Source organism: Pan paniscus, chromosome 14, assembly GCF_029289425.2.
Source record: "Pan paniscus chromosome 14, NHGRI_mPanPan1-v2.0_pri, whole genome shotgun sequence".
Taxonomy (NCBI): domain Eukaryota; kingdom Metazoa; phylum Chordata; class Mammalia; order Primates; family Hominidae; genus Pan; species Pan paniscus.
In genome coordinates, this window is record NC_073263.2 from 99,505,796 (window position 1) to 99,518,140 (window position 12,345).

Below are 12,345 nucleotides of genomic sequence, written 5' to 3' on the forward strand. Positions count from 1 at the left end.
GCCCTAATTTCGAATATTTTTAAATTGTTTAGAAAATTCTACTTTCCAGTTTTAAGTATGCAGTTAGGAATTGTTATAGGTGACATCATTTCTCATTCAGAAACACTTAACAATGCAAACCTTTCCAAAGTATTCAAAGTGCTCTCATAGATTTTTTTTTAAGCTGCTATTTTATTTCCCCTCAAAGCATCATCTTTAGGTTGAAGAAACATTTAATGTCAGCTTAGCAGCACAATTGTCATTTCACAAAAGTTCAAATATGGGGGGACGTTTAAAAAGAAAACATCCTTAATTCATCTGTAAGTTGTATAACTCTTCAGGTCTTTGTGGCAATATAACCAGAGTCTTATAAGTGGCACAGTAGATTTTTGTGGTCACTCATTATTATTATAAAGTATTATTTAAAATCTCTTAATCTTGTTAAATAGTAAACATATTAATAACATCCTCTGGCACTATTTGAACCAAACTGCAAAGTGTGAGCACCCTGTATGGGTCCTGAGATTCTAACCCTGATGTCTTCTCAAGTTCCAAAGTAGTTGTTACTTTGGTTTCAAGACCTTGCCACCAAATACTAGCTTTGCCTACTTTTTCAACTCTTTAATAGCAATGGTATATATAAAGGAGTCAGTCAATCAGATATTTGTACAGTTAAAAGTGCTGCCTTCTCTTCAAATTCCACTCCTTAGAAATAACCTCTGCCAGCCAGGTGCGGTGGTGGCTCACGCCTGTAATCCTAGTACTTTGGAAGGCCAAGGCAAGTGGATCACCCAAGGTCAGGAGTTTGAGACCAGCCTGGCCATCATGGCAAAACCTCGTCTCTACTAAAAATACAAAAATTAGTCAGGCATGGTGGCAGGCGCCTGTAATCCCAGCTACTCGGGAGGCTGAGGCAGGAGAATTGCTTGAACCCTGGAGGCAGAGGTTGCAGTCAACCGAGATCGCGCCATTGCACTCCAGCCTGGGTAAAAAAGTGAAACTCCATCTAAAAACAAGAAGAACCTCTGTTAATATCTGATTATCTAACCCAAATACAGAGTTGTTTGGTTTGTTGGTTTGTTTGGTCTTTTTTTTTTTTTAACATGATTATGATGCCATTTTTATGGCTAAAGGACAGAATTTTATGGAGTTTTTAAAAATAGCAAAAGTGACATTTTTCACTACTCCAGGTTTTGAATGAGGCTTATGAAATGAAAGGATTTACTCCTACTATATTGAAGTTCTGACTTACACAACTTTATGTCTGGATTTCTTTACTTTCAGATGAGGATGGCAATAACCAGTGGCCCGAAGGTTTGAAGTTCCTTTTTGATTCAGTCAGCTCTCAAAATGTGGGACTGCGGGAAGCTGCCCTTCACATTTTCTGGTATATACATTAATCTAGTTTTTTGAGACATTTGATTTAATGAATGCCCTAAACACCTTTTAACTGATTATTTTAGCCTAATTTAACCTTATACTTAAAATGAAAATAATGCCTTTACATAAGTTTTGTTTGTATTTGTATTGGAAGCAATTTTTTTTAAAAGGGCCTTTTATTTCACATTATGATCTTTTTTGTACACAAAGGTTCTCTACAGCTTGCTTGCTTTCTCTTTGTCTTTTATGATTCTGAAAGTTTTATTGAACAGTTTCCTCTCCTTTATTTGGAGATTAACACAATACTGGATGTAGCTTTTCAAAAGCCACATTAATAATGGTGTCTTGAAGAGGAGAAGGAGAATGCAGGTGAATCCCCATTATGTTTTCTGGGTCTTGTGTGACCAAATTTTATAATATGTTAAGAAACCTGTATATTTATAACCAAATAGTCTAAGTTTAGAATTAAGTGATTATTCTTTGCCCCACTGTGCTATATTTTTTTACTACACCTAAAATGTGCTCAAGATCATACACATTTTAGGCTTTGTATCATTTTCTACTTTAGTTGTCATATATATCTTTGTTTATATCAGTAATTCAGATTAGAGAATGCAGATGGCCGGAGAGCATAGTTCTTGTAGTTTTCATCTGAAAACCTGTGGTTGCTCTTGTCCCATCCTGCACTCCAGGTCAGCTTTCGACTGAGACAGAGTAATAAGGATAAAAGCATGTAGCTGGGAATGGGCTGCTGAGTAGCCTCTACTCCCAGCCCAGACTTCTCCAGTATGTTTTCATTCACTTAACCCAAAAACAGGATTGCTTAGAGAATGGGTAGATGATGTTCAACCTATGGATTAATGCGTACTGAGTCAGGTAAACAAACAGTTCATTAGAGATTCTAGCTCATACTTTACCAAGATATTAATATAATGTAGTTTTTAAAGAATGTTTGGATTATCTTTTAGGAACTTTCCTGGAATTTTTGGGAACCAGCAACAACACTATTTAGATGTCATCAAACGAATGTTAGTTCAGTGTATGCAAGATCAGGAACACCCGTCGGTAAATAATTTCAATCCTATTAATATAACCATCTATTTTAATCTAATTTGTGAAAGAAATTAGTATATTAGGAGGTTGTTTTCACTTTTATACTTTAAAATACAAACACCAGTTTTACTGATAAAGAATAATTTGATCTTGAGTAAGAAAACTTGAATTTGCGTTTATCAAAAATTTCTCCTGTTTGACATTTTTTCCTCTTGATTTTAGATCAGGACGTTATCTGCTAGAGCTACAGCTGCATTTATACTTGCAAATGAGCATAATGTTGCTCTGTTCAAACATTTTGCAGACTTGCTACCGGGATTCCTACAGGTATGAAAGCAATATAGAATAAATCATAATTATATCTTATTTGGTTCTTTAATGCATTCAATCATTTATGCAATAAATTCATATTGCCTATTATGTTCTGGCGCTAGGCATACAGCAGTGAACAAAACATGCAAATCTCAGTCTCCATTAAGCTTATGTTTACTGCCTTTGAAAGACTTTTTTAGTCTCTTACAATATTTATAGTTATAAAGTTTTTCTGTAATGTAAATGTTGTAAGCAATTATATGCTTATTGTTGAATTTATGGTCATGTAGATTATTTCCATTAAATCAACCAAATAACCTGTGAGATTTAATGCCCATTTTACATAAGGAGAAACTACTCTTAATTACAGGGTGTGTAATAGTTTGTATTATAATGTAAGTTTATGGTTAATTCACATTATCGTTAAGGATGTTAATTTTTAAGAATACTTTCTGCTTTAATCAGAAAGCAAAATAAGATTAGACAAGATAGAGCGTATATTCAGGGCAACTTGAATCTATGCTCCTGGGGAAAAAAATTTTATATTAATTAAAATTTAAAAGATTGGACAAGTTAGTGGTTCCCAACCTTGTCAGACTCCAAACTCCTTTTTTATGGCAATCTTTTAGTAATTTTTCATGTACTCTTCTAAAAATGAAATGCATAAGTAATGTAATATATATGCATAATTTTTTAGAATATTAATATATGGCCTTAATACAAAAAAGAAATGCAAAGAAACATAAAATAAAATGGCTTGCTTCTCCTTATGTAAATGGTCAGACAAGACTACACTGGAAGACATAATAGACTAGGTGGCTTCCAAGTGATCTGTACAAATGCAATAGCTAAAACTGGACTAATAGCAAAGATATTGGCAAGTCAAACACCACAGTTCCCATTAGAATTGGTGATAAGATTTCCTAAAATAGTAAGGTTCTGAACAAAGCAAAGTAGAGGTTGAGTGTCTCTTATTCAGAATGCTTGGGAGTAGAAGTGTTTCGGATCTCAAAATCTTTTCAAATTTTGAAACACTGTATTTGTGTTATACTTACCAGTTGAGCATCTCAAGTCAGAAATCCGAAATACTCAAATGCGCATTTCCTTTGAGTGACGTGTCTGTGTTCAAAAAGTTGAGGATTTCAGAGCATTTTGGATTTGGGATGTTCCACCTGTATGTATCCATTCTTGATTGATACAGTAGTTACATTGGAGGGGGGGATAACAGTTGTTAAAACCAGGCAAAAAATAATTTGTGAGTTAGTTTCTAGGTTCAGATCATTATAAAGAGTTTTCTCCTTTTTATAAATGTCTGGGATTTGTAATAATGTGAAATGCATAATGAGAAGATCATGTAAGTCCCTTGTGCTTGTGTCACAGGTGCAGGACATTTAGTATCCATGGCCTTTGCCCATCCTCAACCGTGTGACCATCAAGAAATATCTCCTGGGTGAAAACCATTCCTCTTGAGAACCACTGAGTTAGAGAGGATTTAGAGGAGCTAAAATTGAAGGTTTCCACATGATAAGTTATTTAAAGGATTTAGTGAAACTTCTCTCCCCATGCTATCACAATGAAAAGATAGTTTCGTGACAGAACATAAATTGTAACATACTATTGCTTTAGTAGTTTATTATCTGAAATCTCTAGTTACTGTTGAAATCTAATCCCGGTTTTCTTCCTCTGGATTGAGAGTAAGTTAAAATGTTTACCACAACTTTTAAGAGTTGTTATTCTGAAATAGATAATGATAAACACAAAATGCATACTTTAATACCACAGTGACCAGACTTAACATCCAAGATAAATAAAATGGGTAATATTGGACACTTTAAATGTATTACAGGTTCTAGTACTTACTATGCGTATGAAAAAAACTAGGGCATGGATATAAGAAAGGACAGAAGAGCCAGGTGTGGTGGCCACACATGTTGTCCTGGCTACTCAGGAGTCTGAGGCACAAGAGTTGGAGGGTACTGTGAGCTATGATTGTGCCACCACACTCCAGCCTGGGCGACAGAGCGAGACCTTATCACTGAAAAAATAAAAGGACAAAGGAAAGGGACTCCTGGTTATAAAAAAAAAAGTAATTCCTTGGCAGCCTTAAGTATTGTAATGGTTATTATAGTTTCACTGATTTTCATTTTGACTTAGATGTAAATCTGTTTTGAATGTTTCTAGTTAACATCCATCAGAAGGAAGGTATACATGTGCCTGCCGGTAGAACATTTGCATAATATAGATTGCTAAATTATTTAGTGAAAAATAGTTTAGTAATATTTCTCTATTGTCAGCATCTTAGGAATCTTTTGGCTAATGAGGCATTATAAAGTGAATCTTCAGCACCGACTTTCTGTTTCATCTTTTCTAGGCGGTAAATGACTCGTGCTACCAGAATGATGATTCTGTCCTAAAATCCCTCGTTGAGATTGCAGATACTGTTCCAAAGTATTTGCGTCCTCACTTGGAAGCAACTCTACAGCTAAGTCTAAAGGTAAATTAAGTACGTTAGTAAACGTTCTGTTTGTTATTTTCAGGGACTAATCTAAATTATTAAATGTATACAAATATGTCTTTGTAGTTGTGTGGAGACACTAGCCTCAACAATATGCAACGCCAGCTTGCCCTTGAAGTGATCGTCACCCTCTCTGAGACTGCAGCTGCTATGTTAAGAAAACATACCAATATTGTTGCACAGACTAGTAAGTCAATGGTCTTCAGATAGTTTATGTGTATTGTGGCCAAATTTTTGGATAAATTTGCTGAGGGTTGTGTGATTTCTCAGATTGTTGAGAATATAATGAATATCCTTTTAGAATCAGATGAATTTGGGAAAATGCATCTCAATACATGCAAGCATGGACCCCCACATTGTGGTTATGCCTTTAAGACTTTGCAGACACCCTGAAATCTGGTGTTAAAAATAACATTTCTAGAGTGGAGTGTGACAGACTCTATCATTTATATGTTAATATTGGGCATAGTTAATAGAGTCAGAAACAATTCAGCGGGGATATATAGATGCACAGTAGCGAACTACAAACCAAGATAGCATGTGTTGCTTACCAGTGAAGCCAGGATTAGAAGAACAAGGTCTAACACTAGTCATGGCTCTGTTCACTATATTACATTGCTTTTGTTTTATAGACCCTCGTTGCAGCAGAAACTTAAATGGCTATTGTGCTATGGAAATACTACTTTAAGTTTCATTGTGCTGGGATAAGGACTTGAGAACTAACCTGATCATTTTCTGGCCTAGCCATTTCTTAATGAGCTAATGAGTACTTGAACACTTAATTTAGAGGGTAAATACGTCACCAGATTTATTTTGTAGTGGTACCTACCTTTTCTCTTACACTGAGGTAGTGGTTGGAATTTTAGAAACATTCCCATTAAAGTCAGGAACAAGAAAAATATCTCCTTTATCACGGTTCATGTTGTACTGACTGCCCCAGCTGATGCATTAAGAGATAAAAATAAGTTATAAGCATTAGAAACAATGGCTGGGTGCAGTGGCTTATACCTGTAATCCCAACACTTTGGGAGGCCGAAGCGGGCAGATCACCTGAAGTCAGGAGTTCAAGACCAGCCTGGCTAACATGCTAAAACCCCGTTTCTACTAAAAATACAAAAAATTAGCCAGGTGTGGTGGTGCACACCGGTAATCCCAGCTACTCGGGAGGCTGAGGCAGGAGAATTGCTTGAACCCGGGAGGTGGAGGTTGCAGTGAGCCCAGACCATGCCATTGCACTCCAGCCTGGGCAACAAGAGCGAAACTCGTCTCAAAAAAAAGAATTAGAAACAAAAATATTGCTTATTTGTAGGCTATGTGGTTATTGTCTACAAAAAGTTTTAAAGACTCAACAGATAAACTGCTAATCAAAGGGTTAAGCAAGATCCTTAGATATGAGAACATTTTATTGTAAGTGTTCCATTATTCATAATAATCATTTAGAAAATTTTATAGGCATGAGTTATAGTAACTGGGAATAAATCAAAAGATGTACAAGACATATGGAGAGAGTTGAATAACATATTGAAAGACTAATAGAAGAACAAATTATCAGTTCTCAAATTAATCTAGGGTTATGATAGAACAATCCTGAAATTCTTCTGAAAGAACATAGGGCCTGGAGTAGCCAAGACAATTTTGACGAATAAAGTGGGGAGATCTTGTTTCATCAACTCTGTGAATTTAGAATGCATTGATGATGCAGGTGTTGACAATGGATCGGATGGAACAAAGGGTAGAGTGTAGGAGAGGATCCGCTCACATGGGAACAAAGCCGTTTTTAAAAAGATAATTGATCAAAAGTTCTTGGGGCCAAGCATACTGGCTCAGGCCTGTAATTCCAGCACTTTGGAAAGCCAAGGTGGGTAAATTATGTGAGCTGCTGAGTTAGAGACCAGCCTGGGCGACATGACGAAACCCTGTCTCTGCCAAAAATACAAAAATTAGTCGGGCATGGTGGCACACGCCTGTGGTTCCAGCTACTCAGGAGGCTGAGATGGAGGATTGCTTGAGCCCAAGAGGTCAAGGCTGCCGTGAGCCAAGATCGCACCATTGCACTCCGGCCTGGGTGACGGAGTGAGACCCTGTCTCAAAAAAAAAAAAAAAAAGTTTCTGGGATATCTTTCTTTCATTCTTTCTTTCTTTTTTAATAGGTTTATGGGGAACAGGTGTTTGGTTTAGTGGTGATTTCTGTGATTTTGGTGCACCCATTACGGGAGCAGTGTACACTGTACCCATTGTGTAGTCTTTTATCCCTCACTCACCTCCCACCCTTTCCCCTGAGTCCCCAAAGTCCGTTGTACGATTCTTACACCTTTGCATCCTCATAGCTCAGCTCCCACTTATGAGTTGAGAATATAACTGGTTATTTCTATGGTGGAAAAAATTCCAACTCTAGACAGCTTATTAAAAAAACAGGCCGGGCGCGGTGGCTCACACCTGCAATCTCAGCACTTTGGGAGGCCGAGGCAGGTGGATCACGAGGTCAGGAGATCGAGACCATCCTGGCTAACACTGTGAAACCCCGTCCCTACTAAAAAATGCAAAAAATTAGCTGGGCGTGGTGGTGGGCGCCTGTAGTCCCAGCTTCTCGGGAGGCCGAGGCAGGAGAATGGCGTGACCCGGGAGGCAGAGCTTGCAGTGAGCCGAGATACCGCCACTGCACTGCAGCCTGGGCGACAGAGCAAGACTCTGTCTCAAAAATAATAATAATAATTTGGGGTCTACTCAAGACCTGAATATTACCTTGCACGCTGGAACTAGTTAAAAAAGTCAAGGGCTAAATATTACAGATATATTTTACAAGTAATGCTTAATAGTAAGACTGAATCACAAACCATTGATGTAAACATTGCCAGATTTGCAAATGCGAAAACAATTTTTTGACCAATCAGATACACCATAAATGAACTGAAAAAATAAGCCACAAACTGGAAGAAAATAATTACAGTGCACACAATCAACAGTTTTGTTATCTAGAGAATACACAAAGGCTGAGAAGAGGAAATTCATTGCTTTTTTCTTCTTTAAGATGGGGTCTTGCTCTGTCATCCAGGCTAGAGTGCAGTGACATGATCTCAGCTCACTGCAGCCTCCCAAGTAGCTGGGACTACAGGCACGCACTACCACACCTGGCTAATTTTTGTGTTTTTTGGTAGAGATAGGGTTTTACCATGTTGCCCAGGCTGGTCTTGAACTCCTGGGCTCAAGGGATCCTCCCGCCTAAGCCTCCCAAAGTGCTGGGATAACAGGTGTGCACCAGCAGGCCCAGTCAGGAAATTCGTAAAAGAGGGATCTGAAATAGCTAATGAACCCTGCTAAGTCTCAATAAAAACAAGTGTAATTGTGGAATACAAGTTGTCCAGAAGTTTGACAATATCAATTGTTAATAAAAGATGTGGAACTGAGAGGACGCTTATTCCACCCCCAGGGCACTTCACACATTTTTGTGAAATAACAGAGACCTCCACTTAAACTTCACATAGTTTATGCAACAGCTGTGCAGAGCACAGCTTGTTTGGTATTTTTTTTTTTTTTTTTAGACAGAGTCTCGCCCTGTCGTCCAGGCTGGAGTGCAGTGGTGTGATCTTGGCTCACAGCGAGCTCCACCTCCCAGGTTCACGCCATTCTCCTGCCTAAGCCTCCTGAGTAGCTAGGACTACAGGTGCTCGCCACCACACCCGGCTAATTTTTTTGTTTTTGGGGTTTCACCGTGTTAGCCAGGATGGTCTCGATCTTCTGACCTCGTAATCCGCCTGCCTCAGCCTCCCAAAGTGCTGGGATTACAGGCATAAGCCACCGCGCCTGGCCTTGTTTGGTAATTTTTTAGTACTATTTGAAGATAGTAATAACAATTTCATGCCTAGACTCATGCTTGTCAAAGAGAAGATGTAATAATCTCATCAAAGCAAATTTTATAGGAGGAAAAAATTGGAAACAACCAAAATGTTTATCAGCTAGACAGTGTGTAGTATGTTTATATAATGGAATGCTATTAAATAAATTGAAATCCTTATGTGTTGAGAAAAAAGCAAATTGCCGAGGTACATATATTATGAAACCATTTATTATATAAAAAATCAAATCTTGAAATAGTACTATAATTTTGTATAGAGATATGGAAATCTGTAGTTCAAGTGTGAAAAAACAATTGTGGAATGAGAAACATTTGTGATGTTGCTTCTTACCTCTGGTGACGGGGCGAATGTAATCGGATTTGGGAATTTCATAGGAGGGTTTGACTTAATGAATGTTGCTTTTTAAAGAAACGATAAAAGCAAATATGACAAGGTTAAAATTTAACAAACCAGGTTTTGGGGGCACAGACAAATAATTGTTTTGTCTTGTTCTCTTACAGGCAAAGTAAAATCTTAAAATTCTTGTTTATAAATAGTGATATGGATAAGATAAAGTCACACAGTCTTCGGGTATGAAATAATTGTTTACTTTAGTTCCTCAGATGTTAGCAATGATGGTTGATTTGGAAGAAGATGAGGACTGGGCAAATGCAGATGAACTAGAAGATGATGATTTTGACAGGTAATCAAACATTGTGTCCAGGGTGGCAGTGAAAGCCCTAGGGCTCCACGGTCCATCTCTTCACTATTGCACCCTGTAACCTGAAGGTAAACTTTTAAGCCTGGAATATGGGGCAGTTTGCCTTGCTGTTGTATTTATTGCTGCGTCACATTTTATAAGTAGTATTTTCTTTAGTTTTCATGTATAATTTATATTAATAAAATTTATGTTTCTTGGAAGTTCATAAAAATATTTTAATAGTTAATACATAAAGTTGTATTTTATAATCAGGAACTGAAAGATACCTACAACAACAAACAAGGAAGTTTTTCTTTTTTAAAAAAAAGTATGACATGAAAACAGCAAATAAAGTAGCTATGTTTTTTGTTTGGTTTTGAGACGGAGTCTCGCTCTGTCGCCCAGGCTGGAGTGCAGTGGCGCAATCTCGGCTCACCGCAAGCTCCGCCTCCGGGGTTCACGCCATTCTCCTGCCTCAGCCTCCCGAGTAGCTGGGATTACAGGCACCTGCCACCACGTCCAGCTAATTTTTTGTATTTTTAGTAGAGACGGGATTTCACCATGTTAGCCAGGATGGTCTCGATCTCCTGACCTCATGATCCGCCCGCCTCGGCCTCCCAAAGTGCTGGGATTACAGGCGTGAGCCACCGCACCTGGCCAAGTATCTATGTTTTTAACTGTCGTACTCTAAATTATTTCCAAGTTTTTTGTTGTTTTTGTTTTTGTTTTTAGTTTGAATATCTTTTAAAACGTGTATAAAGCAGCTTTTTTGTGATAAATGCTTTTACAGGCAGAGACTTCCCTTAGAATAATTGTTTCAACAAAATTCCCTGCAATACACATCATATTTTCCTAGTAAAAAGCAGTTTAACTTTAGGATAGACAGCATCCAGTGGTGAAAAGATGAGAGTCAACTGGGTAGAGTAACACTGGAATTACTATTGTACTTACTTATTTCAGCTTAGGAAGTCCCATGAATACAGGAAAAGTCAACCAAAATCTGTATTCACTGTGCAGTAGTAATGATGGCCCCTTACATATATGTGAAACATAGCACCTCTGAGCTCTGTTACTTTAATCAACTTTATTAGTAGTCCCAGAGGTGTATTATATTACAGTTGCAGAAAGGGAGATTGAAGATTGAGTGATTTGTCTGAGGTTATGTAGCCGGTTAATGGACTGGGGTTAATTACCATTTTTTTCATTCTTCCCAGTACATTATACTACCACCTTTTCTTTAAAAAAGCTGAAATTGGCTGGGTGCAGTGGCTCACACCTGTAATTCCAGCACTTTGGTAGGCAGAGGCGGGCAGATCACCTGAGGTCAGCAGTTCGAGACCAGCCTGACCAACATGTTGAAACCCCGTCTCTATTAAAAATACAAAAATTAGCCGGGCCTGGTGGCAGACACCTATAATCCCAGCTGCTCGGGAAGCTAAGCGAGGAGAATCTCTTGAACCTGGGAGGTGGAGGTTGCAGTGAGCTGAGATCACGTCATTGCACTACAGCCTGGGCAACAGAGCAAGACTCCATCTCAAAAAAAATAAAAAGCTGAAATTATTCCCCTGAAAGACTTGGAGTCAGTATAAACTACTAGGTTAATAAAAGTAAAAATTAAAGATTTTTGGCTTTAGAATATATATGCATTTTTGAGACTTAATCCCATTGTTAAAAATGACTGATTTCTGGCTTTAATACTATCTTGAAGTATATGAAAGTAATCTTTCACTGGAAATCACCTGATAACGGCTGAAGAGAACACCAGGGCTAGGTCGAATTTCCTTTCTGGTTCAGTTACTGTAATGTGCTGCTGTCCTTTCATTTGCCCTGCAAATGGCACTTACATTTATACAGTTTAAGAAACTTTGTTTTCTAAACTAGATGAATAAGATTTTCTCATTTGTGAAACAGCATAAATATATTTTCAGGGTGAGATTTTTTTAAGTCTAAAAACCTGTTCTGAAGATAATTTATAGTTTCATTTTTATAGTATTGTCTTTACATAGTAAAGATAATGCACAATGAAATACACTACTGATCCTCCAGTTCTAAGCCAGGGTAAGTCCAAATGCTTTTATGCCCACATTCCTTTGGCTTTCAGAGAAGACAATAGAATTGAGTTTCACATAGCTATGCATAGTTTTTGGCAGTGCAGTTTGCACCCCTTTAAGGGTGAATAAACTCACAGTGGGGAAGATTATACATTCTCTGCACCCTTTTCAGTTTTCTACGTTCTGTTCATTGATAGGTTTGAAGACTGTATTTCTAGGAAATGAAATACATGAGGCTCTTTCAACACTGCTTTTACTGGAGTGTTGAAAGTATCAGAAGCTGTTTCTGAGAACAGTTTTTAGCCAGTAGCGGGTGGAGGTGGTCTTGAAAAATAAGATTCAGGCTGGGCACAGTGGCTCACGCCTGTAATCTTAGCATTTTGGGAGGCCCAGGCGGGCGCATCACAAAGTCAGGAGATCGAGACAATCCTGGCTAACATGGTGAAACCCCGTCTCTACTAAAACTAAAAAAAAAATTAGCCAGGCGTGGTGGCGGGCACCTGTAGTCCCAGCTACTCAGGA

General features: G+C 38.0%; 1 protein-coding gene across 7 annotated transcripts in view; it reads left to right on the forward strand.

Annotated features, from left to right (window-relative positions):
- Positions 1 to 12,345, forward strand: part of IPO5 (importin 5) — a 69,362-nt gene that overhangs the window by 34,124 nt on the left and 22,893 nt on the right. For all 7 annotated transcript variants that reach the window (XM_034936872.3, XM_055096918.2, XM_055096919.2 and 4 more), the window contains 6 exons: positions 1,264 to 1,366; positions 2,328 to 2,424; positions 2,635 to 2,739; positions 5,096 to 5,218; positions 5,306 to 5,426; positions 9,688 to 9,775. In XM_034936872.3, coding sequence (XP_034792763.3) covers positions 1,264 to 1,366; positions 2,328 to 2,424; positions 2,635 to 2,739; positions 5,096 to 5,218; positions 5,306 to 5,426; positions 9,688 to 9,775 — 637 coding nt within the window. The remainder of the gene's footprint in view (positions 1 to 1,263; positions 1,367 to 2,327; positions 2,425 to 2,634; positions 2,740 to 5,095; positions 5,219 to 5,305; positions 5,427 to 9,687; positions 9,776 to 12,345) is intronic.